We start from the raw sequence: 24010 nt of genomic DNA, 5'->3' as shown, positions 1-24010 counted from the left end.
CTCCAAGCACTGTTCATATCCAGAGTTAGCATTGGCAAAAAATGTTAAATCCATAATGAGACGCATATTTTTATAAAAACGAACAATTCCGAGATTAAAATCTTTTTCTAATTGCATTTATTGAATAATAAAAACTGAACACGGTGTTTTTTTCTGCTATGTGACTGCAGCCTCTTTTTTGTTTTGCCCAGTTTTCTCTTTCGGCTCATTTGATTTCTCTACGTTTTAATTACAGGCCACCCCAGCCCCCAGCCACTCCATCCTCTGCTGTCTGAAAATGATGTACTTGATTTCACATTCAACGTAATTAGCGACAATGAGGTCACTGGGCCACAAGTGCCGTGATTTACTGAAAAAAAACGGTTGTTTTCCCCGTCCGTTCATTATTTGGCAGCAATTAAGGCGTCTATTAAGGACGAAGAGCTCGTGAGGTATTTCTGGCATAATGTGTGTAATCATACATAATGTGCTTTGTTGCATATAACAGGTAGGTAGACAAAGGAGGTAAAATGGGCCAGACCTGATGCTGCCCTCTAGCCTCTCATGGTGGCACTGAAGCTGTTTGAGAGCTCCACAGCAGAGGAAATGGAAACACGCATCAACCTCCATTGTCTTCCTGCTCTGTGTGCCACTCTTCCCCCATGTCACCTACTCTGGTCTGGGGTTACAGCCCATGAATGAAGGGTGAATCTTGGGAGGGTCTGCTCTCCTGCTCCCTGCAGTGGATCAACTCTGGAGCTGACTCAGTGCTTCTGGGAGCTGCCAGGACCTGCAAAGAGAGATGGATGAGCTGCTGGGAATTGGCTGGTGTTGTGTCTCCGGGTGATTGATGAGTTAACACAGTGCCTCTTGCTCCATGGGTCAAACCGACACATCGGGACCACAGGACCACCGTACTGTCCCAAGGAAGCTTTATGTTGGAAGAAATGAGGAGCAGACGTTCTGTACACTGAGCAGATGTTGGAAAGCTGGTTGTGTGGGAGAGAAGACTTCATCACAGAGTCCTCAGCTTCTCCTGGAGGTGTTTCACAGCAGCTCAATAATCAAGACAGAGGGGGTTTAAATATCTCCAGAGAGCCCACTCCCTGTGTGGCATTATGTGTGTTTTCAAATGCTTCAGTCATTGTTCTCAGTCCCAAGGCCTGTGGAGTTAAAAGCATTTCAACTCTTTCAACTGATCGATCTCAATCTGATAGATCTGTACTTAAATAAGCCGCCTTTCTGCAATCAATACTGTTAAATGTGACTTATTTTCTTTTTCTTGCAGAGACCCATTTATGTCTCTTTTGTCAGCAAGGCTATCCTGTGGGACAGAGGAGTCTGCCACTACACTGTGAGTGCCCAATTTTACACTTCGTAGCCACAAAGAACCTGAACAGCAGGCTTTGCCATGAAGATTTTGGTATTCTTACAGCCTGTTGTTTTTGTGAGATTGTACAAGTGATCCTTCTAGCTCTTGTGAGACTAGATTAAGGGTGTTTCAACCCCTGAATTGTTTAATCCATTTAAATCAAACTTCATTTTCCCTCCTTGGAGCAGTTTGTTTATGCAGATGTGAACACAGTAATTGCACTTGTTTTCAACATGATCTGACCTCGATATGATCATAGTACCAGGTGTACATTACAAGTTTGAGCTAAGAAACTTCCTGTATGCTTTGTATGGAACAATGGATGCACAAAAGTCTGTACAGGCTAGCAACTAGCCAGGAAATGAACATAAAGTCTCCGTTCTCCAACAGTTAGGAAGACAGCATCTTCTTTCTGTTTTTAATTTTGTTGTTACATATCTGAGCGGACTAGACATTGTGACGTGGTTTGTACTGATACATTTTAGTTCACTTGGATTTTTCTCTGTGTGAATCCAAATCATGGTGATTTGGATTCACACAGAGAATCCAAAAGAATCCAAATCATGGTGAAAAGCTGCAAGTTTACAAACTCATCAACTGATTTGGACCAGAACAAATTAACTACAGGTGCCCTAAAAGATATCAGATAATGTTAAAAGGTTAGGTTTTGCCATGGCTCACAGCAGAATCTAATGTGTCATAGCATAACAGGAAGTATATTTCATGTCTGCAGCACGTATTTTGCTCAGGCATAGCAGGGATGCACCATCGTGATGCACCATGGTTTTTCTCTGCCTAATGGGGCGTCCAGACGGTGGTGAGGTGGCAGCAAGAGTCCTCAGAAAATCAGTGACATTCAGGAACTTCCAGTGAAATAGATGCTAGGAGTCACAAGGGTCCCGAGTTAAAGATTTCTTAACTTCAAAACAAAGGTAGTGAATAGATTTCGAAGGGTTCTTGGCAACCAGAGTCAGCAATGTCTGCTTGCAACCAACTGTCAGCACCAAAGTGATGGCTCACTCAAATCAAGTCATGGTACAGTATTCAATGTTTGTACAAAGACATGAATCGTGACATCTGAGACAGATCAGATGAAAAATGTTGCTCAGAGACAAAAAAATATTGCAAGTTAATGTACAGGATCCAGAATCTATACTTTGGTACAGATACCAAAGTCCATTAATGAGTATGCCTCTGACATAAGGGGTATTCGACATGGAGCATGGAGGATCATCCAGCAAATAAATGTTAAAGTTTTAGCTCTGTTTTCACTGAGAGAACAGGGCGATTTTAATTTTTCAAATTCCTGAAAGCTTTTCATAATTTGAACCGTTGCTTTTCCTCTAACAAGCAACATAAAAGACACACACACACACACACACACACACACACACACACACACACATATTCTTCTTCTTCTTCATCTTCTTTCTCTTCAACACTCACGATTCCCCACCTCTCCCCTCTGCTGAATAGCGTCCGGGAGTGGATGTGCCACAATTAACAGTGGAGTTGCCATGGGGACAGCACAGTTGTGTGGGCTGGCTTCCTGTCTCGGCCTCTGGTTAAACAAACAAGTAAAGTCGTCGGACAAAGGGGCCCGCTGGTCCTTACAGCCTCATTTACATCCTCAACCACTTTCACAGCTTCTGCATTCACAGAGTTCATCAGGCCTGGCATCACCCACTGCCATTCTCCAATCTCCTGCGCCCGCTCTGGTTATATCTAATAAATCACGAGGGCATTGTGATGGTAACAACTGCCCGCTGTCATACAGGGGGACAACTTTTACAACAAGGGTAGCTAAGCAGAGAGACAGAGAGGCTGTTGACCCAGGCATTGATGCTCCTCTACTCTCACCCAGGATACGAGATGCAGGTCGGGCTGCACAGGTGCCCAAACATGGAGGCAGAGCACTCATATATAACAGGGTTTTTACATAAAAATGTGGTATGTTTGTTTGTTTTTTAGTTTAGGAGCAATATTGTTAGAAAGAATTTACCATATTTAGTTCATCTGAAACTTTATTAGTTCAACAACACCTGCTTCCAAACAATTTCACCAAAATGTCGGAGTTGTGTCAGCACATGGCCATAAAGGAAGTAGGAGTCACTTACTAAACTTTGAGGCACATGCTGTTAATTAATTTTTCCCCAAACTCTGTAAAGTCCATTATTGTAATATTAAAGGTAGACAGATATTAAAAATAGACAGATAAAAGAAGATTATGAGGAAATACTACTACTACTACTATTAATGTTCATATCACCGTTCATCATTAATTACTCTGTGTTAAGTCATTTTGGTGACTGTACATCAGAGGAAGGAAAAACAAATTAATAAATCCCTGATGTAAAAAATGGTTCCAAAAATTTTGTTCACTCATACCTGACCTTCAAGGGCCTTAGAGGACTCTGAGCACAAACTGTGCGGCAGTATCGTCACATCCTTGCTGTGCTGAGTTGTTTTGGGATCTGTGCGTTTTCGGGGTAAAAGCTGCTGGACCCTCTGGGGCTGCGTGGGCCCGTAAATCGGGGTCATTGTCTCACCATCGAAAGTAGAAAGTTGCTCTGAATGCTAAGCTGCATCTGAGTCTGGCTTCTGACACGAGTTGATAATCAGATTTACTCCCCAGAATCCGCCGGACTCCACAATGTGCCCCACTGTCGTCGTCCCTCACTTTGCCTCTCGCCGGCCCCCTTGCCAGAGTCCCGACCCTCTCCCCTCCTCCCCCACAGCAAAGCTAATTACACCCCGCAGAAACACAAATCTCCATGATTTAAAAAGTCACTCTTTTTCAGGGGTTTAACCTTGTTAGGGCCTAAGCCTGGCTTTCTTGTGCTTCAGCTCTGTGAAGAATTCTCTGTTCCTGCAGACGCTGGGACACAGACACACTTCTGTCTTTGCTCGTAGTCGTCCGCCTGTAAGAGGGTTCACTCAGAGGCAGCATAATTAAGTGTGTGCGTGGATGTGTGTCTGCACAACTGCTTATGTATGCTTGTATGCTGTGTACATATGTGTGTGTGCGTGTGTGTGTTTAGAGGTGGGGGGGGGGGGGGTGAAGGAGCACACGCAACGCTGTCCTCTGCAGGCCATCTGGGACTCTGACTAACTAATAGACTTCCTACATTCATCTAGAAGCGCTACTTGTGCACCTCAATCATGTAGCTGTTGACCGCAAACAGGCCTGTAATGACATTAGCCAGCTCTGGCTGTGTGAGGACAGCGTGTGGGTTGCCTGACGCCAGGAGGTTAGCCTGTTTCCTGGGGGCCTGTAGGGCCCCTGATGGAGCCCACACATGTGTTATGGGCATCTGCAAAAACTACAGTCCTACCTACTGTCACTGTTGGAAATGCCTTCCTCTGTGACATGGGACAGGGAACCTATAAACCAAATATTAAATGCCATAAATCATATAATGCTGTCCACAGTCTTGAGTCATTATTCATTTCTTTATATTTTGGAAAATGGGAAACAGGTGCAGAGTTGAACTATTCTAACAAGCTTGAAAGTCAATATTTGGTATGACCACCTTTATTTTTCAACACAGCCTGAACTATCTTAGGCAGTTTTCTTGGAATTTCTTTAGGTAGTCCTCAGGAATAGTTCTCAAGCTTCTTGAAGGACACTCAGAGCTCTTTAGATGATCCCACACTGCTTCAATAACATTGAGGTTGAGGCTCTGGGAACGCCAATCCATGCCTGATACTGCTCCAATTCTTCTATCCAGGTATGCCTTCACTGCATACCGTGTGTTTTGGCTCACTGTCATGCTGAATAATGAAGCTTTTGCCATTAGGATGTTTTTTTCCAGATCGTTTTGTGCGTTGGATGGATCCTTGACGTGATTCTGGGTTAATGTTGCCTCAAACCATGACTGAGACTTGACCATGTTTTACAGATGCTCATCCCATCATTCAAGTTCATTCAGCTGACCCACAGTGAAACCTACCCGCTGTGTGACTAACCAGTAATGATAGTTAGCATTATCACATAACTTAGCACTCCATTAACACATTTACCTTGGTGAAAATGTCAACAAACCAGTGGGTGTCATTATAAGGATATCAGGAAGTTGTAGAAAGACCTTAGTCCATCATATAAATCCAGTCCATAGATAACTAAAGAAGTAGAGGACTGAGTATTTAGACTTCCTGCATTGGTGTGATGAGGTAGGATTTAAATAGAAGTGTTTTTGAATATTTGGCTGCATTAATATAGTTTTTGAGTGGACTGCGGTGGTGTAGACTTACATGCCCCGACCTGTCCCACAGAAGGTCACAAGCCTGATGACACCAGCCCTACAAAGAAAGCCCTCCGCAGCCTTTTGAGGGCTTGAGTTTCAGGTATTAAGGAGGCCAAAAGGGTGGAAAAGCAGTGTGGAGGAGAGCAGCCCCCATCGCCACCTCTTGTCCTGCCATTTCTACCTCACTTTGCCTTCTTTACATCACAAGAATGTAAATCTTTAAAGCCTGTGCATCTGAGAGAAAGGGATTTAAAAAGCTGATCCTCCCTGTGTGAGTCAGTGCCCCCACCTTTCACCCTCTTTCTCTTTCTGTGTGAGCTATTGTTTTCAGACAGATGTTGGATCTGTACATTTACTATTTTTATTCTATAATAAAAGAGTAAGGAGCTGCACTTTGTTGCAGAAGGAGCTGAAATCCAAGTCAAATAAAAGCCCACGGGCCATTTATTACGACTGTTTGCTCTCTGAGGGCCGGAGAGCGACTGAATGACTCACTGGCACCACGGCTGTATGCTGGGCTTGGATTTCTGTGGTTGGCGTGCCGTCCCTCCTTCAATATTGACCGGCTTTTATCTCCCGTGTCTCCCTAACAGTTTACTCTAGAGTTTTATCACCTTCGCCATAATTTTCTGTCTCCTCTCTGTCATGAAAGAGCCGGGTAAAGAGGAGGAAGCAGGAGTTGCTTTTTGTGCTGATCTGTTTTGTCAACACAAGGGGGCAGTGGTGGTACCGTGCATCATTTGAATCTCCCCATCTCCATATACAGCACACCCTACAGCAGGTTTTCTCTTCCAGGCTTTTATTTTGTAACAGCTTAAAGTTTGTATACTGATACATTTGCTGCTAGTTTAGTGACAAATAATAGTTGTTGTACCAAATAAAGTTGAAGGAAAATATTATTTTATTTATTAAATCAGAATTTTTGTGCATATTTTTTATAAATTGGTACCTTATTAGATTATTAATATACAAATATATGTTTTTAATAAATATAATAATTTATGTTTTTCAATGAGGTTATATATTTAAATATGATGGGTATTTTCTTTTAAAGTTATAAGTTTAATATTTTTGAAATGTAATACATTTGTTTGTCTATTATCTTTTCTTTTTTAATCTTTTAATTTTATTTATTATTTCCTCAAAATTATTTTTTAATCATGTTATTTATGCTTTTACACAATGTTTAGATATTAGTTCATTTTATTTGAATTAGTATATTTTTTATTTTCCAACTTTAAGTAGTATGTGCTTTTAAATATCCACCTTTATTTAGTTAATTTGATTTGATTTTAATTTGATCAAATAATATAACATTTTTTGTTTTAGTCATTTTTTAATCATCTGTATTGTGCTTTTTATTGTGTTGAGTGCTTAATGTTTTAAGCATTTTCCCTTCTTTTTTATTATTTATGTTGTTTACATATGTTATTTTTTAGTTTATTTTCATTTTTTTATTATATTTTATTACTTTTATTATTTTTATTCAATAGGATGTATTTACACCATTCAATATACTTTAAAAAATTACAGTTATTTTACATTGTTGTTGTATCTTTTTGCTTTATTTTTTATTTGTTGGTTCTCCATTTACCTCATCTTCAAAATTCACTTATAGATAGAGTTGATTTTTCACTTTATTTATTCAGTTTTTACATTTATTTTAAGAATAAGAGCATTTCAAATGTTTTTTGTTTGTTTGTTTGTTTGTTTTGTTTCCTCCTGCAGGCCCACGGTCGTCCAGCTTTCTGCACCTCTCTGTGTCCACGCTTCCTGTCTCACATGAAGGCTCGTCCTAAAGACTTCCGTCCTCCCTATTACCGGAGCTCCAAGTTCACACAGCAGCGTCCTCCTTCTCACGGAAAGGTCCAGAACACACACACTTCCACAGCCCCAAAGAGCCAAATGCTTCAGGGTGAGGGGTTATTAATGAAACATCTGGACCTTTCACTGCTGACTTCTTTATCTCCACAGGCCTGCTCAGTAGCAAAAGCTAGCAGCCATCAAGCTTGTCGTTAGCTGTGTGTGTAGTTGTGTTTGCTTAACTACAAATCTATCCTCTCTAGCGAGGATGTGCCCACAGCGCCGCCCTTCTGGTGTTCTCCTGGAGTGAAAAGCCTGGTGCTGGGAGACCTACCACTCCTTTCAGAGCCCAGCCTCTGATGTGAAGGCATTTCTCCCACCACACACCTCAGCAGGGCACCGCTCCCAGAATGCTCAGCTGAATGTGTGTGAATGTGTGTGTACAGCAGAGGAGGGGGGCATTTCTTAGGATCGGGGTCTAATACTAATTATTCTGCCATATGGTGGTCGGCTCCCTCACAATCGTCCTTAACCCTCCTCTCTGAAGAAACGTGCTGCGCCCAATGCCATGGCTTTGCACTCTGACACATGTCATTCATATGCACATCAACACACGCACGTACACACCAGTTCATGTGCACGCGTGTGTGTGTGTAACAGATGGGAATGGCAGGGCATTGTAAGAGGAGGCAGTGCAGAAATGTGCTTTCCAGCGCGTTCTCTTTATCCCCCTGTGCTGACTCCTCTTGGCGACAGACCCCCAGGAAACAAGAGCAGATTGTCTGACACCCTCCACCCCTGCAGCGCCACCACCACCACTACTACTACTACACACACACCCTCACAGCAGTCAACAAAAAAATAGGAGGAGTGAGAGGAAATGGGCGGTGTTGTATGGATTTGAAGTTTGTGGAAGAGAATCTTGGAGCTATGAAAGGAAATGTGGAAAGAAGAGCCGGAGAGAGGGGATAATAGCTGTGGCAGAAAAAGAAAGGAAGTGGGTTCAGGTTTGGACTGAATGTGGGCATTAAAACACATTTTGTGGATATTAAGTGTCACAGTGAAACATAGTAATTTATCCGATGCCACAAAGTTCACAAAACCGCCTCATTTAGTTTATTATCTTGTTTGTTGGTTAAAACAAGTGAATCTTGTTTTTCGTGTTTTCTGTGATTTACTGTGTTCGTTTTCATCCTCAGGTTGACTCCCATTAACAGTTTTACTTACACAAGTTCATTTTACTTCTTTAGCCCTTATGACAAGAGAGAATTTATGTTTACTTCCAGTCTTGTGTATTCACTATGTCTCTGTACTTAAAAATGAAGATTTCAAACATAACATCCATATTCGGTGCTTAAGGGCTTAGCGGGGGATCGGGGATCAAACCTCTGCGCCGCTCACATCAGAGATCAAAGTTCGGCTCATATATGTCACAGATTTTCACACATCATTTGCATTTTAATGGACTGGGTGACGTTTTGTGATATTAGTGTTACTCTGTTCAGAGCTGCTGTTCAGCTAAGATAGTAACACTGAAATTTACTGACTGTCTAGAGCTTTATTTTTTTTATTATGATATTAATTAAAGAAAGGTTTGGTTTAGTTAAAGGTCAACTGTTAAGACTTCTTTTTAATCCTTTTTTTTGTTGGGCGATGTAGACCAGACTAATTATTAAGCTAAATGAAAAGGCAGACACATTTATTGTTTCTTTATGGAGTTTAGTTGACAGATTATGGAAGATGAAGGATTAAAGATGGACCTACCTCTGTTCGAAAGAATCAGAACTTTTCAAAACGTATAACTATTTGTCTTGTAAATTCTGTGTCTGAATTTAGGTTCTCGCCTTTTCTTTGTTGTTAGCAGCTGCTTGAGAGCTGACAAGTTAGTGTAGTTTAGTCAAGGTATTTCTAATATGTGCATATTTGTATATGTGTAAATATATGTTTGATTGTATTGTATGATTATTGAAGATATGTAGAAAATGAAGCCAGTTGTTTTTTAGAGGGGTTTGTGTGTGATAAGATAAGATAAGATAAGATGACCCTTTATTAGTCCCACAAGTGGGAAATTTGGTTGGTCATAGCAGAAAGTGGACAGTAAGTTGAAAGCAGCAAAAATTAAGAAATACAATAGAATAAAACAAAATAGAATGAAATAAAATAGTATGTCAAAATTGCACATGTTGCATCAAAAAAAGAAAAAAATCCAATATATTGGCCCTCCGGATCAGCCTGTTGGGTCTCTTTCTGTCCCCAGCAGAGATGCTGCTGGCCCAGCAGACCACAACGTAAAAGATCGCTGCCGCCACCACAGAGTCATAGAAGCTCTTCAGGAGTGGGCTCATGTCTCTTTGATTGAACCTAAAGCTACGGCTGGCCAAACTGACATGACGACATGTTCCTGTTTTGTCTGAGCAAATGTGCTGCTGAGACAAAATATATTTCGAGCTGAAATGCCTTCAGCAACAGGACGATTCATCCTGTTGCTCACCATCCGTTTTGCTGTGAACCAATCTCTTCATTTGTAGCATTTTGTAAAGTGTTAGTAATTCTCTATCACCATTATCAATTATAAGTTAATTATCATTAGGAATGGCGGGGTTTGTGTTTCAAGTTAAACTCTATGCCTATCTCATACTTGAGAAGAAAGTAAAGAAAACTCTGAAAGATATAAACTTATCACACAAACATCAACATTCAAAGATTACAAAAAAAATAAAAAAAATAAAAATAAAAAAAAACAGTCTAAAGCCGCTACTCTTCCACATCAAAAGGAGCTAGTTGGGGTGGTTTGTGCATATGGTTCCCAAATAAGCGAAAGAAGGGCGATGGATGGGAAAAATACATAATAGTAAATTGTAATACACCAAGGACCACGACAGGATGGTGTGAGATTTTAAACTGTGAAAGCAGTAGGGGTGTACTCACTAATTGTCACGGTCTGTGGGGCAGACCGTGGGGAGATGGGGAAATAGGACCCAAATGCCGGACTCTTCAGTGCAACAGTGTTTATTTACAAGGTGGTGAAATAAACAACAATAAATCCCCAGTTTCCCAGACTCCCGTGTAGTGTCTTCTTCCTAAAAGTCCCCGTGTAGTGCTCTCTGCCCCAGTGTCCCTGCACTCCCCGTGCTCACTGCTCCTTCTCGTCCCACACTCCTCCTGAGGGGAAAACAATAGAGGCAGCCATTACACACTGTATCCATGCAGGCATACACTAACACTTGACTATGCTCGAAGACTGACGTGTAGTCAAACGTAATAATCCAGCGTCGGTGGAAGCTCCATCACTCTTCTAAATAGCTCCACCGACGAGCCCAGATGAGGAGCAGGTGTGCGGCAAGGACTTCGGGTGTGGCCAGGCCTCAAGTCAGGCCACGCCCCCAGGGCTGAAGGTGCCTGTAACTTGGCCACGGAAGAAAGGCAACACAGCCACCTGCCTACATACAGATGTGCACAGGGGCAGTGCAGACAACACACCAAATAACAATAACAATAATGATAATCCTAGTCCCCACTGCCCACGGACCCAGAGTCCCCAGAGCCGGGTCCGTGACACTAATTCCACCTGACAGATATGTTTTTTTAATTTACTTATTTAAATTGTGTGTCATTTATTTGAGTCTGTCACCTTTAAGCGCTGCTTAGTGTTTCTTATTGATATACCGTGCACATATACTGCACACAGCTGTACATGCAGTTGCAGGTTTGATTCATTTGTCTTCTTTTTTCTGTGCGTCTTTCTTCATCATACTTTGAAAAAGAAACATTCAAACTTTTAATTGGTTCCAGAAAGTTGGTATTTTTGTTTATCTTTAAGTAATCTTCTGTACATTTAAGTTTTATTCTTTTCTTTTCATCTTTCATATCTGATTCATATGCCACTTTTTGAACCGACCCTTCTCTCTTTCATTTTATATATATCTTTAATGTTATTGTAAAAGCAGAGTGATATCTGAATCTCTCAGTTCTTACAGAAACAAACAGAGCTTGTGATGTTTTCCACACACTTGTTGCCACAAACAGCTTGCAGGACGCCTCCAGTGTATACTGTTGTAAGTGTTTAGATAAAAGGTCCCCTGCCCTCAGGTCTGATGCTTGTTGTGAATATGGAGTTGGGAAACAGGCAGCTGCTCCAGTGGGGTGATTTCTTGCAGCCTTTGTTAGCAGGCCGATCCACTCAGCAGGGAAACAAGTGTCTGCTCCAGGACTGAGGAAAGTGGGAACAAAACTGTCACGAGCAGACTCTGGAAGTTTTAAAAATGAACCACAATGTGTTGACCTTTGAGGAATAGAAGAGTGGACTTATTCCCTTGATTCAGACCCATATTTAAAGTCAGCTCTGTGGCTGATGTGAATCTTTACTGATATTTATTTGTTTTTTTATAGAAGGACACTTCCATCATAGTTCCATCAGAAGAGCGGGCTTCGTGCAGAACGTTGGTCTGATTGCAGGAAGTCGCTCTGCTATAGTCATTCCCTGTGCCCAGCTCCCTGCTGCTCCACCCAGCCTTAAACCAACACCACCCTACAACAACACGCCTCACCCTGACTCCGAAAGACAGGAGAACAACTCAAACCCCACTCCAGCATCTCCTCATCCTCTTCCTCCTGTGAAGGAGAAACAGCTTGAGAGGGAAAAGGTGTCCCTACCCGCAGTGCTGGAGCCCGACCTCAGATCTGCTGGATCAACCCTCTCACCACCACCCAGCTCCCTCTCCCGGGGGTCTTTTTCAGATTTAAGCCGTCCACCTTCCAGTTTATTCAGTCGGAGCGCCGACCTCAGCAGTGGCAGGAGCAGCGTCCTCTGTGACAAAACATCTGGTAAAAATCTCAGTTAGCCTTTTTCATGACACCTTTAAGACTTGTATGAATTATAACTTATATTTACTAATCAAGTACTTCAGGCTGATTTAAATGATGTGTTCAAACACCCAAACCCCAAATATATTTGCTACAAACTGATATAAATGGTATAGTATAGTAGAAATAAACCTGTCAATACTCCAAAATGTGAGAAATTTTATTTCTCAAGAAGAGATACATTGAGGGAGTTGTAGCTCAGGTTGCAAAGGTGTTCTTGGGCAATATATTGAACTCCAGTTTCCCTTGATGGATTAATATCATCATACCTTATACATGAATTCAGAAACATAGAATATCTAGTGTGAATAAAACAGATTAAGATGATGTTTTTGCTGAATTTAAACAATTTTTCTTTAACAAATACAAAAATGTAATAGAAATTGAGTAAAGAATGGGATTTTCTTATGTAATTTTGTTAAAAAGCTCATGAGCTTCATGACATCATCACAGAAAGATATATGCTAATCTTGACATTCACATTCAAATTTTGGTCAAGTCTACATGTAAGTAAACCAGATCTTAGAAAAGGTTAAAAAAGCAAAAACACAAAAAAACAGAAACATAACTTTTAAAAACTTTTGATGTTAAAGATTAAATTTCCATCTGGTGTTTCTGACGAGTTTCAGCTGATGAAGAAGGATATTTGCAAGGGTTCATTTCTGTCCCAAAAATATGGCTTTTTCCCCCTTTTTTGATTAGTGAAACGTGTCAGAATTAACAGGAGAGAAAGTGATGTCATTCTGGAAACTGCGAGCAGCAGTTTAGACTCAAACTTCTGATCAAATTATTTTTTCTTTCAGCAGCAGATTTGATGGTCTCAGCAGATCAAGAAGGATATGTTTCTTTATCCCCATCCCATCCTTCCCCTCTGATGCAGTTACCCCTAGCTTCTTCCCCTCCAGAGGAATCAGACCATCATCAATCCTTCAAGAAAAACACCACCGCCGACAGCACCGCTACCCCTGTGTTCTACGAGCCACTCTTCGGCCAAACCAAACCCTTCTCACCTCGCCCAATACCAGCCGTCCACTGTAATTCAGAGAAACCTCAGAGCAGCAAGAGAAGCACAAAAATACCACAAAATATCCACTTAGAAGCATTTGTAGCTCCTGCCGATCTCAACACATCCTTGGACTCCGATCAAGGTGCCACTCTGGCTTTTCCCTCCACTACTTGGTCCTCCTGCCCAAGTCCACAGAGGACCACTCCCCACTCAGGGTCACTGGCAAAGCTGACCCCTTCTCCTCCAATGTCTCGGCTGGAGTCTCATCGCTGGCCGGTCCTGCCTCCAATCTCCCCTGTCAGAGGTGAGAAATGAGCTTGGCCACATATGTGCCGTTCACAGCCTCCTCCCTGCCCAACACTACACTCCTACCCACTTTCTGAGGGCCCCGATTGTCCTGAACAAGGGTGGACATCCACCCCGAGACAAAGAGATCTGGTCAGACAGAGAAATCAAAGCCTACTTCCACAGTGAGGCCTTCAGATGCTCCTGCCCCCATCAGCACATTGTGAAAGCTCTGCTGTCAGCCTGTTTTTTCTCACCTCCTCCCACCACATAATAAATAACACATAAAGCTTTTCTTTTTCCTCTAAATCAGCAATAGAAAGGAGGGCTTTTGATGAAAAGCTGGTACCGTTTGAGTCGCTGCTCAAAGCCGTGAGGCCCCAACAATAGAAGTCGGGGTGCCTACCTCGTGTGCCGTGCCTCTCAGTCTCAGCCCCCCCCCCCCCCCCCCCCCCCCCTCATGGCTTCTGGGCTCTGAGAGGGAAACGTGTAGCTGATGGTCATAAATCCACACTGACCACCGCTCGCTGACGGCAGAACACTGAGGAGAAACGCCACAATAGAATACCTCTATGGCTTTCCTGTGGCCCGCTAATTTACCGTTCCCAAGCATAAAGGACATGCCACTGACATCTGACTTCTCCAGGAACTTTATGAAAGAAAGCAAACAATGTGGAAATTGTGTAGGGATTTTCTCCTTTCTATCAGAGACATCTACTGTTCTCTGTGTGGTGCTGTGCTGCAGGGGGGGCCCATGCTGTATCGGAGCACGCTGTTCTCTTCACGGCAGACACAGAGAGCGTGTCACTGGTTCATTTATTTCCTCGCAGATGGAGGCAATTCAAGTTCAATGCAGCCTCAGTGCGGCTCAGTTTGACGCTTGCAAGATAATTCCAGTTTATTACAACCTTCAGTCTTGTTTGTTCAGGTTTACATGAATTATTATGTTTACTGTTCTTGCCAAAGTCGCAAAGGTACATGGCAGCATTTATAAAAGACAGACAAAAACCAACGGACAGGTCCACAGTTGGGCTTGATCAACTTAATTACATCCTATTGATTTAAATGGAAGTGAAGGCAGCAACAGTAATTCAGCCCTCAGTAGGCCAGTTCCCTTCCAGTTCTTTCCCAAATAAAATGACTTTCCCGGGAGCATTTCGTAAGAAATTACAGCTTTTCACTACAGTTCAATTTATCGTTTTTAGAATAAGCTAAACCTTGCTCAACATTCAGTACAGCTATTAAACTGTTTATTACATCTAGATATGATAAGGTGAGAATTCTTTTATTTATTTCAAAAGTAAGGATATTCCCGTCCTTCACACACAGCCTATAACAATACAAGAACATAAACTGGATGCACAACAAAAAGGGATTTTTATTAAAACGCAAGATGACATGAGAGGCAAAACTATCAGGCTTTGAGGTGAAACTGAATGACAAACAATCTGTGAAACACGAAGAGGAGGCCAAAACTTAAATATGTGATCCAGGCAGGAGGTAAAAAAAAAAAAAAAAACTATGATAACTACAAGAATAAAGCAAAATAAACAGAAAAATGCAAAACTCAACACGTCAAAGTCTGATGTTCTCAGCAGTACAGAGCAAGTACAAGGAGCTGCTCCTTTAAGGAAACACAAAAAGTAAGGAAATTTGTGTTTATGTCTTTTTATTAACAATGCTTCTTGGCAATAAATCTTACACTGTTGGAAATCTTACACTGTTGTTCCTGAAAAGCATGCCCAGTCTTCTTTGCCAATGCCCAACAGCCCTTCATTAATGTATTGAATGATTGAAGTCTGAAGAAAGAAAACATACTGGATTCTCCCATATCTTCACTGGTCTGGTACCAAACTCTGTCACCTAAAATTGCCCCCACACAGCACGGCTTATAAGAAACTGACTCCAGAATTTGGGAGTAGAGGGGATGGAATGGCCTGCCTGCAGTCCTGACCTCAACCTCAATGAACACTTGTGGGATCAGCTTGGGAGTGCTGCCATAGTGACCAACACAACCAGATTGGCTCACTTGTGGAAATTACTGGTTGAAAAATAGTAGTGTGTAACCAAGCTGGTGACCAGCATCAGGAGGAGGTGCCAGGCTGCTGTAGCTGTGTATGATCCATCCACTGAGGCCTCTGTTTGTCAGATGAATACATTGGTAAATGTCTTCTTTCTTTAGACTTCAATCATCCAATACATTAATGACGCCAAACAAGAGTGAATAGCAGAGTACGCTGTTTGGCATTAGCATAGAGAATTTGGCAAGATTTTCATGGATGTACCTACATACTCAACTCTACTGCTCAACCTACAAATTTAAGAAGAAACAAATGGGCTTGCCAATGATATAAGATTTATTGCTAGGAAGCATTGTTATGAAATGACACACAGGAAATGTGGTCCAGTGGCATCAAACCCATGGTCTTGCAGTACCCTATACCATACGGGTCATCTACTCAGTCAGGTGAGCTACAGTAGTGGGAAGATGAACAACTTTAATAATTGACCAAAGTGTTTCGGCTTGTGGCCTTCATCAGTTGACCCTGATGAAGGCCACAAGCCGAAACTCGATGAACAATTATTAAAGTTGTTCATCTTCCCTCAAGTGTTTCTGGAGTTCCGGCTTTGTGAATTCTTTCATCCTCTCCATGCACCTTGGAAGCAGGTGAAGTTGTGCCAGAAATTTTTTTTTTTGCTGCTTTTGAGCTACAGTAGTGCCCAGATTCCTTTTTAAACTTATAAAGTAGTCTGAGAAAGGTAAACCTGTAGTTATTTTGGAAAGTCACAGCTTTTCTCTGTACAAGATCCGCTCTTTGTGCTACTAAATGCTTCTCCTCTTATAAAAACTTCACCTTGGAGTTCTGTTGAAACCAGAAAATCAGTCAAATTTAAATCAGGCAAATTAAGTTCTATGGACAGATTTCCACCACGTTATGGTCACGTGTCAGCAGTTCATCATTTACTTAAAATCAGCAGAAGATCACATTCCAGCTCAAGTCACTTTAGACACAACAGACTGTAACTTTTATATGTCTCACTCAGACAGCTGAAGTCTGAAGGTCTGACGGATTTGTATTACCAACTTTACACCAGATGGTCAAAAAAATTAGCCTTCTTAAATCTGTGTCTGCAAAGTCACGTTTTTAAAAAATGCTCAAATTAAGTTTGTCATAAGCTGGAGTTGTCATTTAAAAAGCTAATTTATAGCTTAAGAGTAGCTAAGAGCTAAGAGGTATGGCTTTGGAAGGGATGAAATGGTTTGTATCTACAGCAACAGCCCCAGTGTGGTACTGCATTTGGCAGCAGACACTCTCCTTGTCTCACTCAGCCCTTTGTGCCCCCCAGCATGGCTTTCTCATATCCCATCAGTCCATACAGTGACCCCAGACTGACCTGTTTTGAGCAACATCTCCAGAGTTCAACTGTCCCTGACAATGAAGCAGGGCACTGTCCTGGCCTGGCCTGGCCTCTCCACTTAGGGCCTTTCAGCATGGCGCTGTGACCAGGAAAAGAAGGCCACAGGCACACAGAAGAGTCGTTGTTTTTATCCAACTCTGTCAAATCAAACCCACTGACCCCCCACAGCCACCCTTAACCTCCCCGAAAAACTCGCCCTGACTCAGTAGAGCCCTCATCGACTGAGAATGACAGCTGAGTTGACAGCAGCAATATGCTTTGAAGTGTCAAGTCAAGTCCTTCCATTGTCTCTCTGAGTAGAGCGCCAAGCCGCTCAAGTGCACAATAGTGCAGTGGTGTGTGCGTGGCGTTGTTCACTTACTTGACTGCGTGAGGGTGGCTTCATGTGTACATTTATACTCGTCTGTGTGGTGAAGGAGCTGAGTTTGCCTTTTCCTTTTAGAGCCTCTGTATATATTATCCTTTTGTCCAGGCCAAGCTGTTCTGCATTTCTAATGTGAGAAAAGCCTCGACAAGCTTCTTTCATGGCAATGACAAAACACATCGCCCAGTGAAACAGTTTCTCTCACTAATCCTCTGAGTTTTAAACCAGGCAGAGTGAAACAGTTTTGATGACGAGCCTGACCGTTTTTAACATTCCTCAAAGTGGGCTCTGTGGGCTTAAGGGAAGATTTTCCTGCTCTGTTTAGTGTAGGTGAGTTGAGAGTACTTTTACCCTGAAGACTCACCTGAGGGCCTTCACTTGTGGATGTCCTGTATTGTGTTTTGCCCACTTGTCAGAGTCCCCCTCCTTGAAGGGGTGAGCATCAATATACCTGACTTTATCCAGCCAAGAAAAGCTATGTAGTCTGACTTTTGTTTTCCTTTCTCTTTGGTGTTCTCGTTATTATTAAATTATATAGCAATCTTTTATTAATATTTAAAGGATTTTGTGATAGTTTATGTGGGAATCAGTCATTTTTTTTTAAAGTACTAATGAAAAAATCTAAGGTACATTTAATGTTCCAGTCACAAAGGCCTCGAGACCAGCCAGTGACCCATTGAAATGTATCTGCTTCAACTGCTTAGTAAGTGGTTGCTGGCTTTTGGTAGGTGAAGTTGAGCCCAACAATTGCTCTTGTCGCTGGCAGATTACTGCTTTGCCCATAGTTTGCATGGACTATATTTTGTCTCGAAAAATTACAAACCAGACTGTAAACGGACACCGTTCACCTACAAACGAAAAGTTTGCATTACACTGCAACTCACCTTTTACTTTGAGGGGACATGGTCTCAGTTTCACTACTACTTAGCTACAGCTGGTTATATACCACTACTACCAATTTCACCTTGCAACTTCCAACAACCACTTGGTAATCAGGAGAGTTTTCTAATAATCAGAAGTTAGCTAGCATAAAACAGCTAACCTAGCCCTATCTAGTGTGCCTGCTAGTGCTCTAGAGTGCATTCAATTGCACATTACACCTTGTTTAATGTACACAATATAGCTATGATATAAGTGTAAAAAAATGTCGTGCCCATACAAAAACAGTTGTATGGGTTATTATGTGCCACACTAGCAAGCTGAGCTAACTGTAGCTTTATATATAGCTAATGGACATAGCTTAAGTAATTAAAGAAAAATCTTCTAGCAGCAGAACATAAATATAGATTTAACTACTGCCTTGGAAAAATCAAAACATTTTACTTCAAAAAGTTGTTTCACAGAGTAAGGAAATGTAAATTGAAACATGTTAAAATAAAAATAATATGCAGTCATGTTATTTGGCGCTTACATTTTCTATTGTTTTCATGCACTGTACTGTGTCCTAATACTTTTCAAATGCAACAATCCACTGTGCCCACACATATCATTAAAAATACATTTAATCCTTATCCTCAGCTTCATCATTATCATCATCATCTGTATTATCGCCATAATATTAAACACCCACTCTGTGCTGTTGCAGGGCGCTCAGCAGCATCTCGCTGCTCTGAGATCAGCTGCAGTCAGTCTCGTGTGTTTGATGAACTGGAGGCCATTGCGCCACTGTCAACTTCCTGTTTGTCTTTGGACCAGCCATCTGACTCATCAGGCTGCCCTTCACCTGAAACAGGTAACACGTTCAGCACTTAAACAGCTTCAGCTAATGATACAGCTTAATAATTACAGTGTTTCCTGCTTTTTCCACAACTTTGGTCCAAGCACTTAGGTCTAGGGCTGCGTATCGATTTTGATTTCCATAACTGATTTGATTTGATTGACTGATTTGACTCAGACAATCAGAAATATCAAAATGACTATCATTTATCAGTACACATCCATATTTTTATATCTATGTATAAAAACAAAACGGACACTTGGTTTTATACAAATATAAAACCCCCAAAAATACAAAATTACAATTATATTTGACTTCATCAGAGGTGTAAGCATCACAGCAGCTGCCTTTGTGTCAAAGTAACTGAGGATAAAACAAAGAAAAACATGAAGGAGATTTTTCTGGCCTGGTCTTTTATAACAAATAACCCCCTTAAAAATATTCTGCAGTAGACCAAAAATGGAAGAAAACCATGAATCAGCAGATGAACATTACCTGATGCTGCTGAAGTGAAGCAGCGCAAAGTTACAGAGGTTTATTAGACACAGCCAAGCGTTTTGTCGTTTGACATAATTTGTGAGTTTAAATGTCTTTGGTGCTGACCAGCAGTTGGAGGTCATTTAAAAAAAAAAAAAACAGCAGTAGACAGCACTGTGCACAATGGTAGACTGGTGTGCAATAAGTAACCGAATAATGGAGAAAAGAGAGATTTGTGATGGTAAACTGGTCTTGAAATACACTGAGAGAGACCTGTGCAGGAAGTGTGATTTAATTGTGGTGGAAGCAGAACAGCAAAAGTAAGAAGGAGCTCATTACAATGTTTTTCAAACGTGAAGAGATCTACGTGTTTACATCTTTTTCCATTTACCTGCTCTTTAATCGTTTGCAGTTTTAGCTGTTTTGCGGTTGTTGAAATAGTTTTCTGAGCTTTAACCTGAGATTTCTGGCAAATACATTTATATTTAAAAATCAATTCAGGATTTAATGAATCGATATCAAATTATTCAAACTAAAATTGATTTGAACTGGAAAAATCGATTTTTTTAAACCCACCCCTACTTAGGTCTTGGATTGTCCTGAAATTTTGTAGATACTTTTGTGATCCACAGATGATATAACCTACTGACATTCTCACTCTTATTACCATGACATTGAAATTTCATGGTTTTAGTCGACAGCTTTTTGATGGCTTGCCATTAATTTTTTTTGCAGACATCATAAGGTTAATATAGAAGTCTGACAATAAAGGACCAATTACCAATCAAGTGGTTAATATGATATCTTCAAATAGTATGTTTTTTTTTTCAGAGAATGTAGGACCCAAAGGCAGGACTCTCTACGTTGAACATTTCTCCCAGTGTCCATGGCCCGTGTTTCCATTCCCTTTGTGTCTGTATACAGTGCATGCAGTTTTTCCTCTTGTTTCTGCAATACTCCTGGAAATCACAGAGGCAGCGGTTAGTAACATCCATATCGGTGGCAAACTCAAACACTCAAACAATCTCACAGCTCAGCCACTCTGTTAAATAACTCCCTAGACGAGGCTGATCAGCAGCAGGTGCATGCGATTACGCTTTAGGTCTCACGGTGGAAAAAACAGTCTTCAGGCCTGGAATCCCAGGAAAACCAGGACACTGACGCACAGAAACACATACACACACAAATATAAGGGGAAATGAGGGACATCACACAATACACAACCATTGCAGGTCACACGGCGAGGACAGTGGACAGTTTTAAGAAGCAACAGGTCATCAGGCATAAATACACAACTAACAAATGTACAAATATTGAAAGGTAATTAATTCTCATCTTTGAGGGTCTGTCTGATGTGTTTTTGATCGTTCAGCTTACTGATTTATTTAGTAATTAATTCATAATTTAAAACAAAAGTATCCCCTTATTATTGTGTGTTTTTGTTTTTGCTTTTTTCAATTTAATTTCAATTTAATTTATATAGATCAAATCACAATAACAGTCATCTCAAGGTGCTTTATATTGTAAGGTAGACCCTACTATAATACATACGCATGTTGCGTTTTTGCGGTTCACAGGTTATCAGCATTTGGAAATTTGGTCAGGCTTTACTTTGGCTTCTCTTTCTCTCTCTGTGATTCAAATTCAAAGAAAGCTAAGTTTGTTTATTGTTGCTTCCATCTATGCGTGGCTCCCATTCATTTCTCAATTAGACATGCTCTCCTTTCTCTCTGACATCTGCCTTGTTACCAGCAGAGATGAGCTTATCTGACCACTCACTCTGTCAGGTCCTTGCATTGGCCCACACTGGCCAACAAAGGCGGAGTAAATGTGATTTGTGTGTGTGTGCATGCCTGTATTAGATAGCATGTGTGTCCTGGAGGTGGTTGAGTGAGATGCGGAGAGAAACATTAGCCAATGAAGACTTCCTCCACGTCCCTCATAGCCTGCTAATCCCTGACAAGGTGTTTAACCTGCTTGCTTGACCCGAACCTCTGTCTGACCTCCACGACCTTTGCCCTGAGGATGTGAAAGGATCAGCGCAGCCGCAACCACGGCAACCAGTTTGATAAAATCAACACAGGGCTCAGTCCAGAAGCTCTGGCAAATGCAAGCTAATGCTCCAGACTGATTGTTATCAGGCTGACGTGAAGCATAATTTACATTTGTATAGGATATACAGGATTTTAAAAAAATACAGATATTTAATCAGGCTAAACTGCATAAAGCAGACTCAAAAACAGCCTTTTATTTCAAAACAGACCAAAGGAACTCAGGCCTGGACCGAGAAAACCCCAAAAGAAAATAATGGTGAGCAAATTGCAGCTTCAGATGAGAGACTTTGCTGCATGTGTTTTAATTTGTCCTCTTTAATGACTTTGTAGGACTTGAACTCTGACATGAACCTCTTTTAAAAACCTCTGTCATTACTCATGACCTTTACTGATGTTGCACAACATCACTTCTGATCAGCGCTTTGAAGAAACCGTACAGCAGTTCATTCAGGAGCGTGTCACTGTGACACTGAGTGGGTGGCAACCACAGTGTCCAACACCTTAATCACAGGATTAGTCATTTGTTATCTGCCACTGTGTTTGCTGAGTGTTGCTCAGTCTTTGGGCAGCTTGTGGCTAACGATAGATTAATACCCGACCTAACTGAAAGTGCTTCCCGCCACATTATGTTACAGCCACAGTTATCCCAGGGATTTCCTCTCAACGACTTCTTAATTTATCAGCAGCAGAAGCAACAGTTCCAGTTTTCTCACCTGAGGGATTACTTTACCAGTTCCCAACTGAAAACACTTAACAGATGAATGTGCTCTGTGTGGATGCAAGCGCAAAACTTTCTCTGATTCTCTTTTCTAGCACTGCTGGGATGCTGCTGGGAGTGCTAGTGTGTGTGTGTGTGTGTGTGTGTGTGTGTGTGTGTGTGCGTGCGCGCGTTTGTGTCCATGCAGCAGAGCGTAATGTGTGAAATCCCCTCAGATAGGAATGGTAGCTCCACACCGGGGATTTGCATGGGCAGTGAGCCACACTGTCACTGATCCGCTTTTAATTGGGTGTGACGGCGAGAACTTTGGAGTCTGAGGGGGGAATTGTGTGTGTGTGTGTGTGTGTGTGTGTGTGTGTGTGTGGGTGTGGGTGTAAGGTGGGGTAGATCTAGGGTGGTGTGCTTGAGGTGCTGTGCTGTATAATTTACAGTAATTTAATAATTCAGTTGAATCCATTTGTTTTCAGCAGATTATTCATTTTTCCAACATCTTTATGGTTGTAATACAAATATTAGACTGTGTTCTGCTCTTTCAAGACTATAATGTGTTGTATACTAACAAAAGTCTTTGAATGCATATTATGTTTTACCTAATTTACTTTTACCAGCTCATTAAGATGATGTCATAAGATGGCTTCCTGCGTAACTCATTCCCAGAATATAAAACACCTTATTATAGTACATGGCGTTGGTTCCATCCCCAGATGTGCAAAGCACAAACCGATGGCCGTAACTTGATGGTAATGGTCAGGCTTTATTTGCTTCTTTAGTAATTAGACCTTCCAGTGTATATTCACATATTGGTTCTAAATCATTTCATAGAGTGCTTTATCTTACTAAAATAAAGCTATCCCAAAAGCTTTAAAATATCTGCATTCAGAAATGTCTTATTAGCATGACTGAGGTGAATATTTTCTCAGCAATTCTAATATTCACTGCAATGTTTTCATCCTGATTTCTTGAGCCAATCAACTGTCACCTGTTGAAACTTGTATCTATTTAAGTAAGTAAAAAGTGTCAAGACAAGAAAGCAGTGACACAGTGCTTTACAGAGGTGTCAGTAAAATATAACAAACATACTTGAACCAATAAAACAACCCAGAACAGTTTTAAGCTTTTTTTAAGGCTATTACAGAGTTGCAAAGTTTTATAACTAAGGAATGAAATTCAAAGTCCCTTTTAGTTTTCAGACGGGTAAGTAGGAGCACAAGAAGACCCAAATCTGCAGACCTAGGGACCCGACTTGGAGAATAAAGGTGGAGTATAGGGCTGGGCCATATTATACCGTTGACGGTAATACCGGTACAATGCTAGGCAACGATAAGAAAATGAAATATCACGATAGAATATGGGTAAAACGCGCATGCGCAGTGCCAAAAAAGCGCGGCAGTAACAGAGAATGAGAATGGGAAAAGCAGATTGTTGAGTGAAACGGATAAACCAGAATTAGTTTGTAAAAATGGTGCAACCCAACTGGTTTGGTGTTTACCCGTCAGATACACAACAAAGCACATTTTTTGTAGAACATGCAAGCGGCCGCTGTATTTGTCGGACTAAGATGCTCGTAAATCTGGGAGTAATCTGGGTCCTAAACTCCGTCCTTTAAGGTCCCGAAGTCAAACGAACATCACTGAGAGTTAAAAACTGTCTAAATTCTTCCATCTTTAATAAAACGATCAGCGTTGCTGCTTTACCAGGTATAACT

General features: G+C 41.3%; 1 protein-coding gene across 1 annotated transcript in view; it reads left to right on the top strand.

The window, feature by feature from the left end:
• Window positions 1–1246: 1246 nt before the first annotated feature.
• Window positions 1247–24010, top strand: part of LOC146499362 (uncharacterized) — a gene marked incomplete at its 5' end in the record, with an annotated part of 65170 nt that continues 42406 nt past the window's right edge. The window contains 5 exons of the mRNA XM_085138302.1: window positions 1247–1333; window positions 7327–7513; window positions 11791–12225; window positions 13068–13574; window positions 18925–19071. Coding sequence (XP_084994428.1) covers window positions 1247–1333; window positions 7327–7513; window positions 11791–12225; window positions 13068–13574; window positions 18925–19071 — 1363 coding nt within the window. The remainder of the gene's footprint in view (window positions 1334–7326; window positions 7514–11790; window positions 12226–13067; window positions 13575–18924; window positions 19072–24010) is intronic.

The sequence above is a fragment of the Neolamprologus multifasciatus genome, chromosome 17, assembly GCF_963576455.1.
Source record: "Neolamprologus multifasciatus chromosome 17, fNeoMul1.2, whole genome shotgun sequence".
In the NCBI taxonomy this organism is placed as follows: domain Eukaryota; kingdom Metazoa; phylum Chordata; class Actinopteri; order Cichliformes; family Cichlidae; genus Neolamprologus; species Neolamprologus multifasciatus.
Note: the sequence above shows the minus strand (reverse complement) of the source record. Positions and strands in the feature narration are given on the sequence as shown.